This window comes from Glandiceps talaboti, chromosome 6 (assembly GCF_964340395.1).
Source record: "Glandiceps talaboti chromosome 6, keGlaTala1.1, whole genome shotgun sequence".
Lineage (NCBI taxonomy): Eukaryota > Metazoa > Hemichordata > Enteropneusta > Spengelidae > Glandiceps > Glandiceps talaboti.
Window position 1 is genome coordinate 21,558,156 of NC_135554.1, and position 26,523 is coordinate 21,584,678.

At 35.0% G+C, this 26,523-nt stretch overlaps 2 protein-coding genes across 2 annotated transcripts; one reads left to right on the forward strand and one right to left on the reverse strand.

Moving 5' to 3' along the window:
• The first annotated feature begins 33 nt into the window (after positions 1-33).
• Positions 34-9,697, forward strand: LOC144436343 (protein YIPF1-like). The gene is made up of 10 exons (XM_078125117.1): positions 34-89; positions 325-364; positions 1,840-1,955; positions 2,536-2,616; positions 3,452-3,536; positions 4,223-4,339; positions 5,752-5,906; positions 6,422-6,604; positions 7,355-7,542; positions 8,256-9,697. The coding sequence occupies exons 1-10, from the start codon at positions 45-47 to the stop codon at positions 8,281-8,283; spliced, it is 1,038 nt and encodes a 345-aa protein (XP_077981243.1). The 5' UTR covers positions 34-44; the 3' UTR covers positions 8,284-9,697.
• Positions 9,698-13,340: 3,643 nt separating this feature from the next.
• LOC144436112 (histone deacetylase 3-like) lies at positions 13,341-24,555 on the reverse strand. Its single transcript, XM_078124802.1, has 11 exons — positions 24,472-24,555; positions 21,972-22,054; positions 20,416-20,640; positions 19,275-19,387; positions 18,060-18,193; positions 17,298-17,452; positions 16,437-16,591; positions 16,122-16,180; positions 15,685-15,764; positions 14,640-14,800; positions 13,341-14,123 (listed from the first exon to the last, which is right to left on the reverse strand). The coding sequence occupies exons 1-11, from the start codon at positions 24,527-24,529 to the stop codon at positions 14,048-14,050; spliced, it is 1,299 nt and encodes a 432-aa protein (XP_077980928.1). The 5' UTR covers positions 24,530-24,555; the 3' UTR covers positions 13,341-14,047.
• Positions 24,556-26,523: the final 1,968 nt, after the last annotated feature.

Consider the following 26,523-nt stretch of genomic DNA (forward strand, 5'->3'; position numbering starts at 1 on the left):
AGTAGAGAAATAACAGTCAAAGTTTGATACGAGTAATTTCCAAAATGACGACGAGGGGAGCTGGCGATGCCGTCCTGGATATTGATAAGGTAGATAAAGTGTTCTCGACTTCAGATACACACTTCGAACATTCAAGAAAGCCGACATACATTTCTAGGAATTTTGTGTAGATTTTGTTTAAAATATGATGGACAAAACAACCAATTTTCACCTCGGTACGATATCATCAATATTTCAACTGTTCAGAACTCTGCATGCCACGTCACATGTGATCGTCATATGACAAAACAAAGATACATTGGTATTGTATTTTATTCCTTGTAGGACCAGGACGATAAATCAGCAGACGAACTCAAATTTCAAGGTATGTTTAAAGAGTGTAGTTTGTTGTCGAGTTAAAAAAAAAAGATGTTGATGAATCGAATCGACCTTTGTGCTTAGGTTTAGTGGTGGTGATGATGATGATGTGATGATGGCTGATGGTGATGATGATGGTGGTGATGGTTTTTTGATGATCGAACAATGAAAATTGACACAATTTCTAATTCAGAAGCATGTAATATTTTGTTCGCTCTTCCAATATGACAATAAAAAAAATCAGTCTCATGGTAATGTGATATAATTATCTATTTAATTTTTAAAGATATCTTTGTGCTTACACCAAATCGTTGATTCCTTCATTGTATCAAGGTTATAAAGTGAACACAAAAATGATACCAAATAGTAATGCATTTTACATGCATATAGACATTTAAATATTTGATGTCAATACATACAAAGGTGAATAAATTTGTCCAGTTGCCATTATTGAGACAGTCTAGTTCCTGATGACTGTGTTCCAATTTCACACTACATTATCTTCTCACATGTGTGTAAAATAGGAACACAGTCGCCAGAAACTAGACTGTTATTTAAAGAGATACACCAGAGTACCTATACCAGCTACAAAGTCCTTTTTTTTAGACTTGCACATTAATATTGTAGGGGAGAGTATATTAATACATTTGTAATACTGTCACCTTTCAATGGTTGGTTTAATTAAGATAAGCCACACAAAATCACCTAGCCTGAAAGATCCAGAAGTTGCTTCGGCTTATATATGCTATGCTCACTCACTCATTCACTGGAGTAGTGAATGGTTACATATAGCGGACCAACGGCTGGAACTGTCAGACTAAACATCACCATACATGCATTAGAAAGAGGGAAATCTGGTTTTAAAAATACCCCATAGATTTCTAACCTTGTTCAATAATTTGGGCAGGGAATCCTGGTAAAGTTATTGGGGATTGTTTATATTTTACGAGTTTACCCATGTTCTACCATTAACAATTAGATGTTATTCTCAATATTTGTCTCCGTTCGGCCAAGGAAAATATGAGTGACCTGAGGTTCCATTGTCACTACAAGTTTGTAGATGAGTAGAGACAACCCTTAGGTCATGAGTATTTTCCAGCTGACTGCAGAAATGTATTGGAGAATAACATAATTATACCAGCACCAGTAATATCAAAGACAAATCAGGAAAGTAATGGTAATTTTAAACGTTTTGACTCATATTTTGAACACAGCAGAACCAGTGACGTAGACACTCATTGTCATGACATAGACGTGTGTTGTCGCGACATAGAATGACCAGAGTATATATTCCATGTTTTTTGTTCAACTTGGCGTGAGCATGGTATAAAAACAGTTACACATCATTAGATTTAAGAAGTGCCATGATTGACTGCATCTTCAGACTTGCCATCTATATTTCTTTTATCTATGAGAGAAGACATTTCATTTTTGACATCTTACAAAGTGATTTCACTTCTGTGTTGTTTGTTCCCATATTAGATTTTAGTGATAGTAACATAGAAGCAGACCGTGATGGCCAGACACATACATTCAATAATTATCCTAGTGATGATGATGATGATGATAATGAAGGTGAAGATGATGACAAAAAAGAGGTATAAATACATTTTTTGTTATTTTATACAACATACAACAATAGCAGATTCTGTGGGTCAGATGGATGTCCTATCGACAAAAACTGAAACTATTTTTGGGTCATGTTGACATAATCTGTCAATGTTTATGTAATTTCATTCATACTGATGCACAGCAATGTCATGTATTAAATGCACCAAATTGTGTGTTCCTTGATCCCTTACCATGGGGTGACTCACAAGGAAACTGAGTGTTTATCACTATGTGTACCCACAAATGACATTTTGCCTTGTATTGGAAGGGACAGTGAATGGGATGGCAAGTAATCAAAATCAACAGCCAAGTTCTTGTGAATTGTTTCATTACATCATACTAGTCCAGTACAGTTTGTGATATGACTAATATAATTATACTAACTGTGTGTTGCAAAAACAAAGGGAAAGGATTTTACACATATGGTGTCAATATTAATTAGATGCCAGCTGGTACATCATAGTGTAATGGACTGAGTAGACAACACACATGATGTGTTAAAAGTGTCTAGTGACATAATCAGTCCAAATTTATGATTTAATTTGTCATCATTCCTTTTGTTTGTAGTTGTTATCAGAGTCAAGAAAACCTCCTTCTTTCTGGACATTTGAGTATTATCAGACCTTCTTTGATGTAGAAACATACCAGGTAAGACAGTTATTCTTAATATGTTATATAGTTTTGTATTTTTGTCATCAATGAAGTTATGCATTGTATTTAGAAACAAAACGCTTCACTCCTGATTTCTGTAAATTCATATTTCAGTTCAGTTTATTGCATTAGATTAGGTCTCTTGACCAATGAGCATATACCAGAATATGAGAATAGGGTATTATGGAGGGAGGTAAGATTAGGGTTGTAACATGATAAATGATGAAACCACACAAATGTGTTTGATTACTATAAATATGGACAATTGGGTATTTAACAAATCGAAATATTGAAGGATTTCATCTTGTAATTTTCAATACCTTCTTGAAACACTTCTTGGAATGAACACATGAAAGACAGACTACAGTACACACTGTAATCTCTTTACAGCAAACTCATTTGGAGACATGAACAGAAAAGATTTTGTTATAAATGTATTGATTATATTAAATTGTGTACTCTATAATTTTGAGGACATGACAGGGTGTTTGCTATAACAGAATGTTCGCTACAACAGAGTTCATTATAAAGAGGTTACAGTGTACAAGACATAACAATAGCTTGGTTAAACGCATCACACATGGGGTATTGTCATCTTCTCTAAATAGGCAGAATGAATGTTTTATTTGGAAAGACATATTCTTTGATGTTAAAAATTATTGATTTTTTGTATCAATTTTGTGAAAGAAAATGAAGAATATAGCTGGAAAGATATTGATGTCAGGGTATTTATATGTGAAAGTTATAAAGCATTATTTTCGACGCTTGTCAAGTTCTTTGTATTGATTACCTGTTTGCTAAACCACAACTTGTTGATTACATTGCTTACCAGGTATTTAGGAGATTAGTGGGATCATTTGTACCAAAACCAAGCAAGAATTTCCGTGATGAAGTCAGAGCAAATCCAGATTTATATGGTGAGATATTTTCTGTCAAAGTCTGCATAGTGTTACTACAAACTTATACACAACCAGTTTGAGCACTCAGAAAGAGAGACAGAGAGACATTGACAGATAAATAGACAGACCAACAGGCAGGCAGACACAAACAGACAGACAAATACATCAAAATGCAGGCAGACAGACAGATAGATAAACAGGCAGACTGAATAAATCAAAATGCAGGCAGACAGACAGACAAACAGGCAGACAAACATACAGACTGAATAGCAGGCAGGTAGAATAACAGGCAAGCAAAGACAGACAAACAGGCAGGCAGGCAGGCAGACACAAACCGACAGACAAATACATCAAAATGCAAGCAGGCAGACAGACAGATAAACAGGCAGACCGAATACATCAAAATGCAGGCAGACAGACAAACAGATAAACAGGCAGATGGAATAGCAGGCAGGCAAAGACAGACAGACAGACAGACAGACAGGCAGACAGGCTTTGCATTATTTGTATGGTTCTTGATATGTATGGATTCAACTACTAGTTACATATTATAGTAGTTGATGTTGCCAGTGATAATTTATCCCCTTTCAAACACATCAATAACCAATATACTCAGGTATGTTGATCAGACAGTGTATTTTATCAAGAAAATATACCTGGAATGAATTTACTGATATTGTTGTTCATGTACTGTGTGTTATCAGGTCCATTCTGGGTTTGTATTACATTGGTGTTCACTACAGCTATTACAGGAGATTTATCCAATTACTTCGCCACCGTTGGAAACTCAGATTTAGAATGGCATCCAGATTTCAAAAAAGGTAAAGAAAAAAACCCAGGATATTTCATCTAAAGTTTAATGCTCACACATTTAGTTGATGCAATATGCATAGGTGTGCTATAGTAATTCTGAAATATGGCAGCTTCTCAGTCCATTCTGTTTGTCATGTTATGAAGTCTGATTTTGAAAAATGGCAACAAAATTGATGTTACAGAGTCAAATCAATCACGAACACCTGAATGCCAGTAATGTGTGTAAACTTATAGACTTGTGTTGTTGGTATTTGGAAAAATTTGTGCTGTCGACTACAATCGCATTGCTCATCCCAATACTATGTTTAATGTTTTCTGCATGAAGAGATAAACACACAAACCTGCATTTTATATTGCTTTAGTCTGCATGAAGAGATAAACACACAAACCTGCATTTTATATTGCTTTAGTCTGCATGAAGAGATAAACACACAAACCTGCATTTTATATTGCTTTAGTCTGCATGAAGAGATAAACACACAAACCTGCATTTTATATTGCTTTAGTCTGCATGAAGAGATAAACACACAAACCTGCATTTTATATTGCTTTAGTCTGCATGAAGAGATAAACACACAAACCTGCATTTTATATTGCTTTAGTCTGCATGAAGAGATAAACACACAAACCTGCATTTTATATTGCTTTAGTCTGCATGAAGAGATAAACACACAAACCTGCATTTTATATTGCTTTAGTCTGCATGAAGAGATAAACACACAAACCTGCATTTTATATTGCTTTAGTCTGCATGAAGAGATAAACACACAAACCTGCATTTTATATTGCTTTAGTCTGCATGAAGAGATAAACACACAAACCTGCATTTTATATTGCTTTAGTCTGCATGAAGAGATAAACACACAAACCTGCATTTTATATTGCTTTAGTCTGCATGAAGAGATAAACACACAAACCTGCATTTTATATTGCTTTAGTCTGCATGAAGAGATAAACACACAAACCTGCATTTTATATTGCTTTAGTCTGCATGAAGAGATAAACACACAAACCTGCATTTTATATTGCTTTAGTCTGCATGAAGAGATAAACACACAAACCTGCATTTTATATTGCTTTAGTCTGCATGAAGAGATAAACACACAAACCTGCATTTTATATTGCTTTAGTCTGCATGAAGAGATAAACACACAAACCTGCATTTTATATTGCTTTAGTCTGCATGAAGAGATAAACACACAAACCTGCATTTTATATTGCTTTAGTAAAACGTCTGTTGCAGAAATATATAAGTTGTATGGCACAGTTTGTAAATAAATGTTTTGTCAAGAAAACTGAATGACCTGGAGAACTTTTGTCTTGTATGAATTTATACCTTTCATCACCTAGCCTCTACTGAGTAGCCTCTCTGCACCAGTCAACTTCTCAAACAATTTGATTTGTGTGTTTTCCATTGCAGTTTCCATAGCAGCCACCGCCATATTTTGTTATTGGTGGTTAATAGCAGCAAGTGTATGGGGGGTGTTGACATGGCGACGCAGTCAAGCAGGATATGGCTTCTTAGAAATTGTGTGTATCTATGGTTACTCCTTGTCTATCTACATTCCAATATCTGTAAGTATTTATAAAATTCCTTTATTTGATAACTAGATTTCCGAGACATACGATGTATCTTTTCAGTTGCATTTTTTTCTGGTGATAATTAGATAGTTTACTCTATAACTCTGGTTTACTGTACCTTTACACAAGTTATTGGCAAGGCCAGTGGCCAAAACACTGAATGAACATCATTATTATATGTGGTGTACTCCCCAAATAAAAGAAAATATAACTGAAAAAAAGGGCCATGTCACTGTGAGTTGAAGATGAAATGTCATTTGTAGTCTGAAAGGTACAGACATTTGTGCCACGCTATCAGTCAGCACTCTAGAAGCCTGATAGGGCTGAACAACATGACGTATCTTACAGTCTATATCATAAATTACTGTTGTCATTTTGTGTCTGTTCTAGTAGTTAGTCTGTGTTAACTGTGTAGCCAGACTCAACATGCACTACTAGTTTTTGTGTGTTGGCAATAATAAGTGGTTTTTTGAGAACTCTTTTAACAGTATAGTCTTGATTATTTGTAGATTCTGTATGTGATACCAGTGTCGTGGCTACAGTGGGTATTACTAGGCCTTGCCTTGGTGTTGTCTGGTACTGTTCTATTGCTGACGTTTTGGCCAGCTGTCAAAGAAGACAATAGAAAGATTGCTATTGGTATCTTAGTCTGTATCTTCCTCTTACATACTTTGTTAGCTGTAGGCTTTAAGGTAAGTCTGTGAAGAAAAAAAATGGCGGAAGATATTTATGTCATAAATACCAAATGCTTATTCAAGATGAATATAATCTAGCTCTTGGTCTTGTTATGCAACCTTTAAATGTTTTTATAAGGAATTTTTGATAAGTTGATGTTTTAGAAACTTGTGTTTATGTTTGACTGGCTCTGACAAGCTAATGTATATCATGTACAAACTTTTCTGTCATTCCCATTGTTAAGTTTCGTACTGTCCAAGAAGTGTCACTGACATGATCTGTTAATGCATGTTGTGCCATAGATTGTAATGACCTCACCAGTCTGGGGTTATCAGCCTGCCTTAATAGACTGAATGTTGGGGGAAAGGGAGATTAGACCATATACCCACAACGGCTGATCTGTTAGTCTAGGTGTACTGCTGCACCCAACAAGTATTGCTATGGAAAATGTGCTATCAGCAAACTAAGATAAACACAAACTTATATGTTGTATGAGGTAGATTACAGAAGTGGGTAATAGCAGTGCCAGGGTTGTGTATCACATGTAATCAAGATAACAGAATAAACATTGAATGAAGGTGAATGGTCCACCAATTTAGAAAAACTTGTCATCGGAAACGTCACCCTACTGCGCATGTAATTTCATCACCATCCCTTGATAGCTAGTAGTTGTATTTTATGTCTTTGTTATTTTCCTGATAGTTGCTCTGCCATTGTTGTATTGTGTCATGTAGTAACTTTTATTTAAATCTCTGGCTCCATTTCAGTTTTACTTCTTCAATGCACCTGAGATTCACCAAACTGGCACTCCGACATTGGCACCAATAGTTCACCACCCGTCAACACATGGACCACAAGCCTTCAATGGACTTCCACCTCAACAACAGCAAATACCAATATCACAACCAGTAGTGATACCACCGCAAGGTTTATCACCACAAGGAGACAATACAGGGTAAGGAAGATCAAAAGTTACACAAAAATAGTAAACAGTGTCGTACAAAGCTTTGAATAAACTTGCTGGGAGACATGAAGCCTTGAAGGTCATCAGTTTGCCACAGCTATGGTTCATTATGTAACACTTCTTTCCAATATATGAGAAGGATAAGGGGGTTGAAGTCATCCCTAACTATGTGATTAAAATCAAGATGGTATCAATGTGTCTGAATAAATCAATCATACTGCTGACATCAAAACAAAGATGAGATACCAACACTTGTGATAGTAAATGTTATACTTGACGTTGAACTTGTAGTTCAATAAAGGATTGAACATTGATGTTTTGGTTTCAGTTTCAATTTTTGACTTCATGGTCAAACCTGTTGTTGTGAAAGATATTTGAGCTAGACACCTAGTTATCTGTACTGTCTTAGTTCTGACATTCCAGGATTTGAAGTAAAGTGAGGGCAGTAATGGCTTGAATTTTTTAACTCATTTTGCATCTCTGCATTCATTTTAAAGAAGATTGATTTAAGTTGGAATTCAAATTAGACTTTGTATTGAAATTCCTCTATTCTGAAACACTATATGCTAGATATGCTATGTACATTATCCCCCTTATACCAAGTAAGAGAAATGAATTTCCTCAGAATTCTTTTTTTTTTCCACATCGGACAAACATGGATCATCATTGTTCCTAATAAATGTAACTTTTCTGTTTCTTTGCAGTGGCAACCTGAGTGAACATATTCTTTAGATTTTTTGTAAGATAAGTTATTTCTGCATGAATATATCGGAATGGGGCAGTTGATAAAATTATAGCAAATGTACTTTTTAAAATTTTGACCATGTACTTTATACCAGCTTTCCATGTGTATCAATTGTGAGTCATGTTTCAACCACATGTTTCTTGGTTTTATCAAGTTAAAAGTGCCCAAATGAATGGTTTAATAAGGTGTGAGTGGTAATAACTTCCATGTGTTCATAGTAGCTGAGAAGACTGGGATTTGCTGTAATATCTGAGCATTTAAAAGTAGATGCCACCTCACATTCTGTGCACTGAATTTTTGTCAGTTTTTGTAACACAGGAATCTGATTATTGAATTGAAATAAGTCAGCCATTCAGAGGCAGAACATTTTAATTTGCATGATATTGAAAATTCCGAAGTCTGTTCTTCAGTTTTCAACAGCTGCTAACAAGTGTGCTATTAAATATGAAACAAATATTTTTGATTCCTGGCTGCATGGAAACATTCACCAGCATGTATTTTTGGGTGAACACCACTTTCAAATATTCTCTACAATTCCTTTTAAACCCAGGGTCAAAGGTTACAGGTTATTGATAATTTTAAAAATAACCATCATTAAAATGACCACTTCTACTAAAATTATTTGTTTTAAAAGTTCAAATATTAATTTATTTATAGTTATTTAAATTCTACTTAAAGAAACATGAATAATATCAAGTCAGGGTACATAAACTTTGAACATAGTTGGTTATTGCTCTACTTATTCATGTTACCAACCCCCCTTGTCTACATTGTGTGTCTGGATGGAAGTGAAAAACTGAATTATGTTTGGGGAGATATGGGGTATATTTTGGAGGGCCCCCTAAATGTTTGTTCAGGAACTTGTACTCCCATCATCAATATGGTAATTTGTTATGAATATTTAAAACAATGGCAAAACCTAGTTCATGTTCACAGTTGGTTATTTTTCAGAGGTAAAAATCAAAGTATTATGCTTACATATCGCAATTTACACAAATTTGTGCAACGCTTGCTGCTTCTGAAACAGGGATTCTTTAGTTATCCATGACTTATTTTTAGACCAGTTATTTTCTTGGGAGGACAATTTCTGTATTTAGAAGAATATTGGCCACAGTGAGGGAAGAATTCTTGCATGCTGGACTTTTGTAATAGTTGTGTTTACAAAAACCAAAGACTTGTTTTATTTTCCCAGTTGGTGTACAGTATTTATTAATTTAGAACTTTGAATAATTGTATTCCAGATAAAAAAATGAATTGATTTAATCATAGAGAAGGGGGAATATTTCAGAAAGTTTCTGAATTTTATTGTTTGGAATATTACATGACTCAGTCTTCAACTATTATGGGATGTACTTTCATTACTCTTTTTGTATGATAACAATATTGTAAATAAAAGTAACCGATGGAAAGGGAATTTTGTTGTGATATATCTTCATTATTCTTATTGTCAAGGTCAAACTTTACCCCCACACCTGTAGGACACTTGACCTAGCCTTCAATAAGATGATTTTGTACCAGATAATATATCAACTTGATCCTGTATTCTAAATCCTGGAAGCTAATATCAGTCTGTCTTTTTTCATTTTGCAAGTTTCAAAATGAGCTCTTTTACAATAACACGCAAGGCCTTGTGGTTCTGACTTGCCAGTTTTCCATAAATATAACTTCTGAAATGTAAGACCATAACCACTCCAAATTTGAACATGTCATCTTTTTTATGTGTTAAAGATTTGGTGATTGTAGAAGTCAGTGGTGGATAATAATGCAAATCCTAGAGGTACCAGGATGTGTGACCTCAGGTCAATGGCAGGGTAATAATGCTAATGCTGTAAGTACCAGCATGTGTGACCTCAGGTCAATGGTGAAGTAATAATGCTAATCTTGTGAGTACCAGGATGTGTGACTTCAGGTCAATTGCAGGGTAATAATGCTAATGCTGTGAGAACCAGGATGTGTGACCAGGTCAGCGGTGGGCTAATAATGTATGCTAATCTTGTGAGTACCAGGATAAGTGACCTCAGGTCAATGGCAGGGTAATAATGCTAATCCTGTAAGAACCAGGATATGTGACCTCAGGTCAGTGGTGGTTTAAATCCTGGACATATCACATTATATGACCCTAATTTCAGTGTCAAGTACCTGAGTGAGTTGATGCAAGTACCTGTACATACAGAAGTATTGCTTGCCACTCGTTTCACAAACCACAGTCTCTCTGGATGGTGCACAAACATTCAATAACTTGCAAAACTAAGGACTGGACAAAAGTAATTCATTTAGCTTACCCTCATAAAAATTCTTTTGTTTAATACAAACTATTCAATGTCACAAAAAAAAATGGGTGCAAAATTTTGATTTTGAAAGACAAACCAGAGCTTCAAAATGAAAATACAGATCAAAATAATTGACATCATGTTTAAATAAAGCCTTGAGTGATCAAACAGTGTTGATTTCTGACACATACAAGTGATGGTCAACGCAATTGTACAAAACAATAACATAGAAATAAAGCTAGGGTACACTTGTACATGGATTGCAAACTATGATAGGGCTGATGTCACTTTACACATTTTTTGTGAAAAATCTTCAAATATTTATTTTTGTGTTTTGTGATACTTAATTTGCAGGTTTTCAAATTTATGTAAGTACTCCCATTGGGTGAAGTTTTGGCTACAGCTTAAATACACCATATTGAAATTTTTGTAAAGACAAAAGATTCTATAGCTTTGCCACTAGGACTCAGGAGTGCTGTTCAGAAGCAGTAGTTACGGCCATGATAGTTGATTGCAATAGTATATATATATCATTCCCAACATTTCATGGCAAGCATTTGGAATTCTCAACCTCTTCAAAAACATTTGTGCTAACTTCATTTCAGATGATACTATTTTTAGGACATTGTGATTTTAACTCTCCACTTTCCCTATCTAGGATGCCCTCTTGTGACACCTCTTTCAAAAAATGACTGAAATGTCAGTGGATGACTGGAAATGGCATACTATGATACTTTGTTGGAAACGCATAGATTGGCAATATTTTGGTAACTGGAATGAGTTTTGTCACAGGGGTTGTGGATGTAGTAGGTTGGTCAATGTCATACTCAAGTTAAAAAATTTCACAAATGAAATCTTCCAATTTTACATTACTAAATTACCTGAATTTAGTTTCCACACACAAAACATAAATGATATTTTGATATGGTAATAATATTATTTTGAATGTACAAAACAGCCGATTTGATTGAACTGTGAGTGATGGAGCAACCAACCACATGATTCCACAATGAAAAAAAATGTCTGAACATTCCCACTGCAATGGCTCACATATTAAAAGAGGATGCCACGCCAGGAAATAAAGGTAAGTATTCTCATTAGTTTTAGGTTCTGGAGATTCGAATTACCTTCACTGAAATGGTCATGAATATTCATTGTTCAACCATTGCATAAACATTTCTGCTGACTCCCATGATGCAATGTGGCCCACAGCAAGATCCCCAAAGGAGGGACAACTTGAACTTGATGTTTCTCTGAAATCACATGTAATATAGGTAATGTAAAACCATGACATGACCCCAGAACCCAAAATTAATGAGGAGGCTTTTATTTCCTGTGGAGTGGCATTCCTATTGAGACACGAAAATCTCCATTTGTAAAATCACCTGAAATTGACGTTAGCATAGATGTTTAAAAAACATCTGAAAAATTGAAAGTTACAATCATGTCCTCAACATATGATGCACTATTCCGTCTATCCTACAAAGTTACTTGCGTCAATTTTATTAAAATCATGTACCCTTCTTGAGAAAAACGATGTTTGAAAATACAGCCCACAAAACACATAATGTAATATTTTTTTACTATAGTAATGTGAGATGCAAAGAAGCAAGCTTACTTGAAAATTGTAATATAAAGTGTTATGTAAGTTTTTTTTTGTAACAATTTCATCTCTAGACCGGCCTGGTGTTGTACAGGGCCATTATAATTCAATTGATGGCAGTCCTAGCAGCATGTACTTGATATTTATATATACAAATATTACCCTGGATGTATCAACCATCACCAAATACATCCACTATCCAAAAAAACCGCAGTCAAATTACTAGTAACTACACATAGCTGTGAGGCAATAATAATTCATCTACAGTGCGTCTTTACCGACCGACTGACTGACCGCTCTATTAACTACCCTACTGCAATTCATTTATTCATTTATTAAAGTCTCTAAAATTCATTTACAAATTTCCTTCGTTTTTTTAATTGATGTTAGTTTTGTCTACGATAGCCTCTAACTGCTGCTGATCAAGTTTTGACTTGCAGTCTTCACAGGTGTCCATATTGGGTTCAGAGGTCAAAGTACTATGACAATCTGGAATGAGGTCATAGGTTACATGTGTACATGTATGTGATGGTAGCATTCCTCTATTTCAATGCCACTTTTTGTTATTCAATATTTATGCATTTGGTACGACTTTGCTTCTTGTGAAAAGCTATTCTCATCATTTTGAAATGATACACAGGCAAAAATAGTCTGAAGCATTTTTACAAAATGGTACAAAATAGAAATTGCTACTGTAACAACTACAATGTAGGTGAATTTGTCAAATTCACCCTCTTTTTTTTTTTTTAAGCCAACACATAATGGAATAATTGGAGATCTTTTACACATTAAATTTGACAATCAGCAGTACTATGAATAACCAGACAATTTGGAAAAGTACTATTTATTTGGAGTGTCTAATATACTACACTGTACACGTTACAAATGTTTAGTTCCCTGCCTGAGAAAAAGTTGATATTCCCCACATCTAAAATACCAGTATAACCAAAAAAAACATCCATTTTCTTTAATACTGCATCAAATATGTACATTTAGAGAGAGAGAAAAACAAAACCAAAATGTTCATGCTTTACATACATGTGTGGAATGTATTAACTTACTATACTTAGTGTCCTTACAACACTGCATCTTGTTCAAGTTGTTTTTAGTATAAAAAAATCAAAAAACAAAAAAGTACCCCCCCCCCCCTCCCCATATGATTGTAGTAAAAGTTTGCAATTTACTGACAACATTTGGTTCTGTGTCTCTTCAATATTGCTGAGTTTACATAAGCTATCTCAAAAACCCACAGATGAGATGCTACTGTGTTGTAGCAGTTTTTTGCTGGTATACAGGAGTTATGTACATAACATGCCATCAGAGAGAAGATGAAGCTATCGCTTACACCCCACTCTGAATAAAGTACCCCACCCCCCAAAAAAATCTATCACGGATGTCATTGTGCAATCACTGCCCAATCTCTGATTCTTATCTTCAAAAGTAGATGTATCTATCTCTCTCAATTGTGGGGTTACTTGGGAAATAATGGCATTTATGATTCAGATAAATTTTGATTTACAAATTTTTGTTGTTCCTCTTACATAGAGTGGGTAGTAAGTGTAGAAGTCCAGACCACAAATAAACATATTTGTGATGTCCTCATTATATCTGTTATGGTTCAACAGGTAATAATATATTGTGAATAAATATAAACATTACTATGTTCTGTTTTAGATTTTGGCATTTCAGGTTTAACATTTCAAAAGGGCCAGCAGTATTTGTAACCCACTGATGGCTGTTCACTGTTAGTCATATATGTATCATTAGGGTGGGGATGACCCATGTACGAAGTCGTTTGGACAACACTGTCTATATCGCCTAACATTCTGTGACATATTTAGACTCTACATAATTTCCTTCTGAGTAACAACGTTGTTGTCAAACATCAAGATCAGCTTCATTGTCTTTGTCTTGGTCTTTGTCACCATCATAGAATTCATTAGCTGGTTCAATTCTGTGAAAAAATAAAAAGATGAACAAAAACAGATGACTTCCAGATTTCATCATCAACATCAACACACTACCACAGAGGGCAGTTTATTCACACTAGTAGTAGTGTATGCTGGTCTCAACAAAATGCAACTCAAAAGCTACCAAAACCACTGGAAAGCTGTTGCCCTGGTAACATGGCATTATCCTCAAAATAAACTATTGCTTAGCTTAGGTAACACACTAACCCTTCTAAGAGACTGGCAATCCATGTAGATTTCATGTCCTAATATGGTATACAATATAGAATTTTACTCCCTAGGCATGTTATAGAAATAACAATCATGCAATTTCTAAGGTCGACAAATAACTTATGCTCCACAAATTCAACATAAATTACTATAGGCATGCTTGAGAATAAATCAACCTCCTTCTAATTTGACCCTCTAGCATGAAGTAAAATGTCATTGCAGTTATCGAGAATTGTAGCTCCTTTTGGTGTTAATGTATCAGATAAAGATTTTTTTTTTTTCAATCTTACCTGTTGTCTTGGTCTTGTTGTGGGTCACGTATGTCAGGATTAGGTTCATCAATTCTTTCCAGACTTAGGAGATCTGGTGGTACATCTTGCATTTGAACACTGGGGGCGTGATTCAAAGCCTTCAGGTTCTCATGTACAGTTTGTCTCACTTGGTCTATGTACTGCAAAGTATGAATACAACATTTCTTGAGCTTGAGTATGAGTTGGAAATTAATGAGTTAATAACAAGCTCAGCTTGGTATGCCTAATATCTGTCCAATAATGATCCAAATTTGTCTTGAATGCATTGGTTGTTCTAGAAGTCACCACATAATCAGGTAATTCATTCCGATGGTTTACAGCATGCAGGCTGAAACATTATAACATTCTTAACCCAGTTCCTGTATCAATTTCGTGTTTTCTTATCAATATGTGCTTCATTTTGTCATACGGCACAATAATTATGATGGGCGCGTTTCAATTTTTGATCTTTCATTTTCAAGTATTTTGTTGTATTGTAAGCATTTTATGTTCATCTTTAGAAAAATAGTAATGCCAGATGTGAACATTATGGGATATTGTATCGAATTAAACTTTTATCCAAACACAAACTTGAAAGTTGTACCTGAAATTTTCGACTGCACACTTCAGTCTTTGTTAACAGATTGACCCACTATTCAGTACATATGAACACGAACTTGAGCATGAACTTACGGACAAGAAAGTCTAATTAGGGGTCATAGGTGCCTGCAAGTTTGTTATCACCCTCTGTCTCTGTACAATGATGGTTTAAATGCCTGGATTGGGACATTCATGTTGTGAGGTTTTTAATAGTCACAAATACACCAGACAAAATATATTACTGAACAAGTAATAAAAGGTTCTTGTTACACAACAATGAGTGTATTATTTGTATGAGTAATGTGTTGCCTGTTCAGATAGACAGACTGTTGTCAAACTGTCTGTTGGCTGCTTTTACCACTAGGCAAACATTTGGTCATGTAACAAGAACTATTGATTACAATGTCTTATGGACCTGATGAAGGCATCTTAGTATGTTACTAACCTGTTTAGAATTGAGATTCTCTATTCTTGTACTCACATCAGGATGGAGAGTAAAATCAGGGGAAAAATACTCAAAATATTCTGAAATGATAAAATGATATACAAAATATTTGTACATGCAAGTTCTTTTTCTTCTCTCTTCCCCTCTATACACTGAGTGCCATTTCTAGGCAATCATTTCAAATGCATACTATGAATTCAAAACTCCACTTGACAATATATATTTGTAATGAAAGCAGTAAGTAGAGAAACTCTACCAAAGTTCTCCAGCAATTAATAAGGGTTCCCTAACTAAAAGTATGATAAACTATAGGGGTATAGAAATGTAGGAGTTTACCATATTTGGGAGTTTTACCATATTTGGGAGTTTTACCATATTTGGGAGTTTACCATATTTGGGAGTTTACCATATTTGGGTGTTATACCACATATACTTACCATTGTATGGCAGTTCATTACTTATAGACTGGTCTAGGAGAAGTCCTGTCTCAAAGGTCCTGAAACATAACAAAATACTGAGTCATAAAAATCATGGATAAGAAACACATAGCATAGGAATATGAACATGTGTTCATTCCACTTTTATTGACACTTACTCATGATTTAGTAAGATCTGAAGATGTATGACCACTCAAACCCATATATGGTAATACTAACGGTGGTATGTGGACACACTTACCAGCATCTGGCTACACTGCGGACTGTGTAACCACCTCCTCCTAGCCACTAACAGTGATATGAGGACACACTTACCAGCATCGGGCTACATTGCGGACTGTGTAACCACCTCCTCCTAGAACTAACAATGGTATGTTGAATTCTTTGACAAACTTAACACATTCACCATGACCTTTAATACTGAGATTAAAACATCCTAATCTGTCACAACCTAGGGAGTCTGCTCCACACTGTAAGAAGTAAACAGACACAATGTAAACATTAATAGTGTTTAACTTGACAGAAAGTCAAACTATGACTAAAAACAAATCATGACTTTTGAAGGTGCACCAGACACATTTTTCTCCCAATACAGGTAGTATATCATGCACAAGTCAAGTTGTACATGTCTGAACACAAGATATATATAAAGAGTCTTGGAAACCATTTTTTTTTTTTGCATTTATTGGTAACCAAACAATTATGTTATGAATTCCTGGTGAGAGATTTACTAGTTAATGGACAAAATTCAACATGTCTTAGTAGTTGGAATAATATCAAGTACATTTCATTACGATAGAAACCTAGAGAACTACCAAAGACCATAACATGACAGACAGTGCCTTTAAACAAAAGTAACTACCAAAGACCATAAAGTTACAGTCTGTGTCCCTTTAAACAAAAGTAACCACCAAAGACCATAAAGTTACAGACTGTGTCCCTTTAAACAAAAGTAACTACCAAAGACCATAACGTTACAGTCTGTGTCCCTTTAAACAAACGTAACTACCAAAGACCATAAAGTTATGGTCTGTGTCCCTTTAAACAAAAGTAAACATCAAAGACCATAAAGTTACTGACTGTGTCCCTTTAAACAAAAGTAACCAAAGGCTATAATTACAGAGTGTGTGCCTTTAAAAAGAAATGCAGCGATACAGAATGCATAAAATGTTTTACCTGTAGAACAATACAAGTGGGTTGATAATAGTCTACAACCATTTGAATGATGGGTTTGAATAACTGACAGTAACTCTGGTCATCTATGCCGTCCTTCAGTGGAATATTCAGGGAATAGTAACGACCACTTTCAGACCCTATTTCATACATGTCTCCTGTGAATAGAAACACAATTGAGCAATTGAAATTTGGGATTGGAGTGTGTGTGTGTGTGTATATAGGATGGCAATTCATTTCCTCTATACTGAAGGACAATTACAGTTCACTGTTTCATTTAAAAATATAACCCACGGAAAAAAACACCAGAGCGCTAGTTTGAATGTGGGTCAGCCAAGATAGTGTAACCATGGAAGTCCCAAAACACTACACTGCAAGTGTATGGAACTTGAACTCCCTACTGAGACAATAATTAAACCAACATCCATTTAATAGTTTTATCACAGTTGTATCAACATGTTTCAACATTTAGTTTGTGTTTATTTTAGTAAACCTGAAGGCTTAATAACCTGAGTGATAGTAATGTAATTTGTGATGTAGTATGAAAATTCTACTGTACTGAAAGAAGAAAAAATATTACAAATATCCTGGAGTGATCATCATACAAGTATACTTTTGGTACCATAAAAAGTACAAGGTATATCAAACTGGAGCAGGTTTTTTTTTTTTTTTTTTTTTTTGGGTGGGGGGGGGTAATCATTCAGTATTTTAGACAGGCTGTTTTGATCATTATAAACATTATGGAGATCCCATCATTTGACTCACCTGTTCCTGGAAAGAAGTGATTTCCATATTTATGGAAGGAGACTGTCATGACCCTGTCAGTGAGATAAAATGCTTCCTGTACCCCATCACCATGATGAATGTCTATATCTACGTACAAAACTCTGGGATGATACCTGTACAACGAAGACATAGGAGAAAGGGTTTAGGATTATTATATGTGTACCAGTGATTTCAACGCTTAGCATACACCCCAAGTTGATTGACAGACCTATCAGTAACCAGAAAGTCAACACAGGAAAATTTGGGGCATGATAAAATGTGACATCCAACTAAAAGTGTTTTCTCTACTTGCCATAATTGTTTATGGCATCCCTATCAAGTGTAAAAGTATACTGTTACATTTGATTTAATTATCAGCCCAGTGAGGTGTCTCTAAATAAATGTAATCAATCTGTAAACAGTGTTACCAGTGCAAAGCACAAATTGGTCATAAAACCACAAGATACATGTACTAAACATAGATGTCATAAGACATGGACATCTCACTTACACTAATACAGTTATAATAACAGTTGGGGGCACTCACGTTACTATGTGTTAGCTAACAACACTGTTTATAAATTGACTACAGTTGAAAGGGCCACATGCTAGTCTAATAATTGTGCCAGTGTTATTTTACATTGGATATGGATGCTATAAATGATTGTAAAGTAGGGAAACTGCTTTAGTTGGGTGTTAAGCATTGTACTTTCTCTGGTGTGTGCATACATAGTATTCTTCTGGATATAGCTTTACAATATTTAGCAACTGAATTTACTGATTGTTGATGTTTAGTTCATTAGTCTTTCCTCTGTCATATAAAACTTCATCCCTATTCTGTTATATATATAAGGCAAAATAAAAAAATTGTGCAATAACCCGACCAACCCTAGTTAAAGCCACTGACCCTAAACATTTTTAAAAAAAAACAAAAGATAAGAAATTCTTTTGTCTTCTTGTCCTTCATGCAAGTCTGTTTCCTTTCCCAGAGATGCCAATACATCAAACTATCACAGAAGGGGTATTCTGACCGACATTTTGTTTGCTTTCAGGTCAAAGCAATATTTTTCAAAAATAAAAAAAAAATAAAAAAGATAAAATAAAATAAAACAAAATCCCGACCTACCTACCCTATTTTCTGAGGTCATGTTATTGGAAACACAAAATTATTTTATTTTTGCAAATACAGCAAAAGAAACATCAGACAACACTTACTTGAGTAGCTCCAATATTGAAATGACTATATCATTAACATAACAAAATCCTGAAGCTTCAAACTTCTTAGCATGATGTAGACCTCCAGCCCAGTTGATGGCTACATCACACAACTGTAAACATAAACATAAACATGAACATAAGCACAAATCAGAAATGCTAACTTATTTTATAAGATTAAAATATACAAAACCAGATTTCTTAAAACATCAAAAACATATACCACAAAATGATCGGCTTACTCTGGGGACTATGGGTGAACTATGTCAAACTATTGTGAATACTGTATTTGTCAAAGGCTAAGCTATTGTTCCCTGGATACCATCACTGTGTATACCCCTGACAAACAATCCATCTCAAAACCACCTGGACTTCCGTTGACATCTCAGACACTAGGGAGATGCAATACAATGAAGAAAGAAACACACACAGCTGGCTATCTGCAGTGTCCATGGTTTCTCCTAAGTATTTCATCATCAGTATTCACATCTAGACCATTTCCTTTTTAATTATAATTTTTCCAGCTTAGTACAAATGAAAAATATATTTTTTGTTCCAATATACAGATTTGTAATTAGTATAGGATGTATGAATAATTAATAACCACTATTACTCAATAATAATAATAAATAATAATAATAATAGTAGTAGTAAAGCCAATTTATAATGGGCCTGTTCTCCAAAGAGGTCCAGACACAGATGCAGGCAGGGAAGTTTTAAGAGCAGATTGGGAGGAACACATTCATCGATAGTTTGTATACTCAGTGTCATGCACTACTGGCAATGTTTTCCATTTGCAAATATGATACTACAGTGGCAACTGAGGTTTCGGCTTACTAAGATATACACAAACTAAAACTATTGTTGTTCAGTGTGGTATATTACACAAGTGGCTGATTGCCTCTGTTCTGGGATATTATCCCCATGTATTAAACCAACACTGTGTAAACACAAGTCTCCAAATTAAATGTACACTGAAAAATCATGGAAGTCATTAGAAATGCCACCCTACTGTGAGTATAATTAGACCAATGTCCATTCAATAGCTTCAATCAACATGTATCAAGACTAGTTTTAGTTTGTGTCTGTCTTAATAAACCGAAACCCTGATTGCCACTGTTGTATGTATACAACTTCATACCTCGTTATTTAACTTTGTAGCACCTTCTAATGAAGCACCAGTGTACATAGCACAGAAATCAAATAAACCTGGGAACACAGGGCAGTCATCGCCCACATTAAAGTGACTGAGACTCTTAGTAAAGCTTTGTATATTTTGAGGGGTCACTCTGGATAGGAAATCTATGTATTCTTCTGAGTGGAATCGACACATGTCATGTTGTGATGCCCTGTAGGGACGGTACACCTGTCATACAGAAAACAAAATACACAAACATATGGTGGTTAAAAGACACTGGCTTATTAATTGCAAGTGATTTTGTATGACTTTTTTAAAAGCCACAGATGTGATGGCATAGTGTATAAAATCAACAACAAACTGAAGCATTTCAATATTTTTTGTAATGGAAAACTTTTTGTAGATTTTGTAAAAAAAAAATTAAATGTTAATACTCAATATGACTAATGTACTGAAACCTCAGGTCTTTACATGCAAAATTGGATAAATGGCAAAAAAAATACATTGCATTTTATTGTCATGTAAAATATTTTAGTTTGTCTGGATTTTTTCTACGAGTCTGAAAATAAAATTCTGCTTTGTCTTAATTTTTTACATTTTAAAGCATAATTTTGTATTTTCAGACTTACTGAATCAGACAAACACTGATATAACATAGAACAAATCGAGTAAAATAATCTTGTTTAGTCACATTTTAAACATGGTTTGTTCATGATACCCATTGTAATATTAATCCTCTTTCTCTGTAGGGGTACAAGTTGGGAGACTGGAGACTGCTATCAATTCATGCGTTGTCCTCATGATTTAGAATAATGGAGAGCAAGTATTTCTCCAGTCTGTAATCCATACCCTGCACGGTGACTAGGCAATGTTACGGACCTTCCTGGAATAGCTTACATAGCATCAAGGACACATGTTATTGTCAGTCAATGTAACATTATCTGTTTTGTTATCATTGCACTTACATGATATAACTTTACACCATCACAGCGGGTAGTTAGATTTAAAAATACTTGGTTGAACATCACAATAACATACATGAATAATTATATATTGATCCTGCTTTTCCCAACTTATACCATGCACGAGCCAAGTTGAACAAAAAATATGGAATGTATACTTGGTCGTTTTACATCACGGCGACGCATGTCTATGTCACAACAACACGTGTTTACGTCACTGGTTCTGCTGTGTTCGAAATATGAGTCAAAATGTTCAAAATTACCATTTCTTTCCCAATTTTTCTTTGATAATCTACTGGTGCTGGTATAATTATGCTATTCTCCAATATTTTTCTTTATTCAGCCCAAAAATACTCATGACCTAAGGATTGTTACTACTCATCTAGCGACTCGTACACATAGTGACAATGGTCCCTTAGGTCACTCGTATTTTCCTTGGCTGAATGAAGAAAAATATTGGGGAATAACATCTAATCATAGTTTTTTTGTGTACAAACAAATACATGTAACCCCCTAGTAGAAATAGGATTAAACTGTCATGGATGAAACTTCTGAGTTCACAAGTTATTATTTACAAAAGCAAAGGATTACACTTACCTGCATTTTTTTATACAATCCATAATTTAATACTAAACTGTGTGTTAGAGCTAATCGATGTGGTTTCATGGGGTGACCAGGGCCTGGAAATATAGAAAAGTGAACTGAATTTAGAGAAAGTTTAGGCTCTGCTAACTTAGTCATGAGGTTCCTGTGTACTACAGTCTCTATATAGTGAAGTGTTCAGAGTTTTTTCCTTATAATCATAATACATGGTTTCTGATATCTGACATGTTATATGTTCTAGTAATACATTATACCAAACATTACTCTCAGAAATATACTCAATAAAATTTTATGTCATCCCTAACATTTCAACAAGTATCGGGTTGTAATTTATGACTTTTGGTCCGGTGACAGCAGAAAGCCATCTACTGATGGGTCTGGGTGATTTATATCCTAAGCTGCTGCGCAAACAAAGATCGAAACTACATCCAAACAAAGTAGTTACAAGTTTTGTTAAAAAAAGTGATGCATAAATTTCTATTCTGGACTATGATGTTCTTGAGAAACCATACAAGTCCTCTCAAAGAGCAAATCTGAACAAACACTAAGTAAAAGATGCTTCATACATATAAGCACAATTTTGCATAATTATTCTTGACATTCATCGAAAAACCTTTTTTTTCACTACTACAATAGTGTGTATTGTTTTGGTATTCAAATTTATGATAATCACTTATGAATATTCATCTCTGTGCCTTCAATCATGCACTATGTACTTTAATTTTGATGCATGTCTCACATGGTCGGACAGCAAGTCAGAATTACACTGATTAGGGTTATACATTATTTAATGTTCATAGTGCATCTTCAGAAGAGACTAGACAAGAAACAGACCCATCATAGTATCAATATACAATACATGCAAAATACATTGTATCTGGATTCCTTCTGATGTCACCAGTCAATAGTTCGTAGTGACATCATAGTACACAGGGTGTGTTGACTTGATAAAGTACTGTGGGTGTGTCTACAATTGCCAATTGACCTTGGGAGACATGACAGCAAAAGTTGATTCAAGTAAACAAAATCTGAGCTTGCAAATAGACCATTGTAAGCTTTTTACATTGTAATCATGAAGTCATCACCACACACATATGTATGTCAGAAAACATATATTTCATTTCAATTTTTTTTTTTTGGGGGGGGGGGGGTGGGAAGGGGAGGGGAGGGTCAACTTTCACAATAATTTACATCTCTATGTGAAACAACAAATAAATTCTCAGGAAATTAATTTCAATCCAAATTGAAAATAAAGAGTAAAATAAATTATCTCAGATTTTGAGAATCCACTGAGATATTCTTTCCCTGGTATATCATTCTTGATATTTAGGTTTATTGCAGGAAATCAAATGTCAGTAACTGACCTTGTATTGTAACCTTTTGTAATGCAATATTACTGTCTCTGTGATGCAACATTCTTGTGTTTCTCATTTGAAACTAATCACGTCATCATTTTTCCTGATTCAGTGTAAGTAATACCAATGGTGACATATCTCTCTCTATAACTTATTAGTATTCTATAAACTCATTAACATAATGCACTACACCCAAAAAAGGATAGGGTTATTTTTCTACTATTTTTCTAAGCTCTATTTGACAAGGTTTTGCTTTTTTAAATCCTGAATGCATTTTATTCAAGGTCTTCTGAATAAATAGCATGATAATTGCTAATAAATTATATTATAATAATATTGATCACAGCTACTAATTTTTAATCATATGACACAGAAAAAGAACATGTTCTTTTTTTCATCTGGATATATTGACTTTTTCTGTGTCCTATGTAATTTTACATTATGTTATCTATTTCTTGTATCAGAATGACTATTGGCGATAGTTTGGAAAGATCAATACATCATTTTCAAGTTATCTTTTTTTAAATATATAATCGATTTTGAATGTTTTTATTTACATTTAATATTCAAATAATGTTTTGATTTTTTGAATAACTAATCATCGCTCGCGACATGAATTCTTTTATATTTACAGAAAGTGCTCAAGACGGAGAAACGGCATAACAACACGCAAAAACATGAATTACACAAAACTGCAAATTTATGGATGACGTCGCAACTTAACACCTTGAAAAATTGATCCTGCCTTGCGCCTGCGAAGTGCTCAGTCAAGGTCTCGGCATGTCTACAGGCACTTGATTGGCCATCCTATTGACCTTGGCCATTTTTTTAGGACAAATAAACCGAATATGTTTCATCTTTAGCCATGGATTTCACCCTTACAATGATACGTTACAGATGTCACCCCATCTCATGTGTGCTCCTGGCGGTTTACCTACGAACAAAGACCATAAACAAGCGAGACCGGCAAAAATCCTTTGTTTCTGCTTGTTTTAGTTTTTGCGGAAGCACATTTTCGAAAGCGTTTTCTCACCAACCGACGACCATGAAATTGGTACGTTTTGAGTTTGATCAAAAGCACATATGTTGGTTTATATTTCAAGAAAGTGTTAACAATAGAAAGTGTGAAAGACTCTTACCATAATGAAAATTCCCCACATCGGAATCGTAAAAATAAGCGACAGTGGGTTTCGCCATGTTGAACTGAACTCCCTATCTTCACATAAACGCCCGCTTAAGAATATTACACTAACTTAGGGAGCTGTAAATGTTAGTTTCCACATTATTTTCTCTCAGTGTTTGGGTACAGGTACTGTTCCCTGAATTTGAACAACTCGTTTGATTAATTTATTAGATAGAATTATGCATACAGCTACATAATCTGAATCGGTTGGACAGTGATGGCTACTCTTTAGCGACACGCAAGGAACGATTCTATTTCGTACGACAAGTTTAAACAACCGCACAGACTGTAAAACCTGCGCCACTGAGATCGATCCGATCAGAGGGATACAAATTATAATTTTGCGGCCCGGCTAAAGGGCGCTCAGCACCCGTTTCTATCGGAGTGCACATGCAGTTTGAAGACATGGCAACCGTTGAAAGCTACACGACAATCTCAAGCAGGTTACCCAGCGTGAAATTCAAACAGAAAAAGAAGGCTGGTGGTGAAGGTAGTATAAATGGTGGCGGTAGACAGTTGGAGATCGAATGTACACCAATGGTGGTCGATTTCCGACGATTGTTTCAAAGCAGCAAGCGGACAATAGACATAATACCAGGGGTAGGCATGTTACATTTCGATTCCCTTTCCCTTTTAATTAATTTATAAAAAACGATTTCTCGTTTTCTAACACGCATGTAACCTCATCACCACGCTCCATGGTTACCATAGCAACATGAGAGACGCCAATCTTCTTCTCAAAAAATGTCTATGTCAATTGATGAAGTAACTGTTCAAGGGAAAGGAAATGAAACACTTTGCTGTAATAAAGCAACTGTTTCGCTATGAGCTGAGAAAGAATCTACTGTACATGTAATTCTATTGTTATCATTCTAATTGCTCTACATTCTTAGATTTGATCAATAGTCATTGTGTCCAAATGTAATTGCACCATTGCACTAACTGATGCAGTTGATCACTGATTACCTGAACCTGTCACCAGTCAGAAATTTGCCACTAATTGCCAAGTAGCAATGAATTGCACGCAGACACACACATACTACTAGTATTATATATATATATATGTGTGTGTGTGTGTGTGTGTGTGTGTGTGAGAGAGAGAGAGTTTTGCAATGTATCCTCCATTGTCCAGTCTCAATTCCAAAATACCAGAAATAAATACTTTTCTATATTGTATGATAATTTTACAATGATATCAATCATCTTTTTCATTGTGTGTAGGTACCAAATAAAGAGTTATTGCATACAGTAATGGCGCTATATGATGTCTGTTTACCTGATATAACACCTGAAGTCCTCTACCCTACTGTATGTGATAAATGGGCAAGAACTCTTCTACTACTCAGAGATACAAAAGGTGAGAGATCAGGTTAGCAGATTGATGGAGATGATATGAGGGGACAGGTCATCAAATTAACAGAGGTGAAAGGTGTGGGGGTTAGATTGTTAATTTGAGAGATCAAAGCTGAGAGGTTAGGTCATGGTAATGGTCATTTCACGGGATGTACATTGGAAAGATCGTCCCAGGGTGAAATAGAACAAGACGTTATTTCCCTTTGGTAGGTTTCAACACCTAGACATAACTAAATGGCATAGGGGTTGATAAGAAAGGAAAAGTATTATTTTAATAAACAAAGTATCTTTCCCAACATGGTAACCTGCATCTAATACAAACAAATAGAAAACCTGATCAGTATTTCATGCAAGCACCGAAACATATCAGGTATATATGACACATCGTCACATCTGTTTTGCCCTCCAGATGTGATCGCAGAAATGAAAATTCGACAAAAGAATAAAGAACAAAATGCAGAAGATGACAAAGAGAAGCCAAAAGAAGGTGAAGGAAGTCCACAAGAAAATGGTATAGAGAAAGAAGAAACAGAGGAGGGAGAGGGGGAGGAGGAGGAGGAGGAGGAAAAACCAGGAAAGTTTGCAGATGTATTTAGTGACACTGACCTTGAAGATGAAGAGGAGGAAGATGACGAAGACAGGTATTTTGTTACCA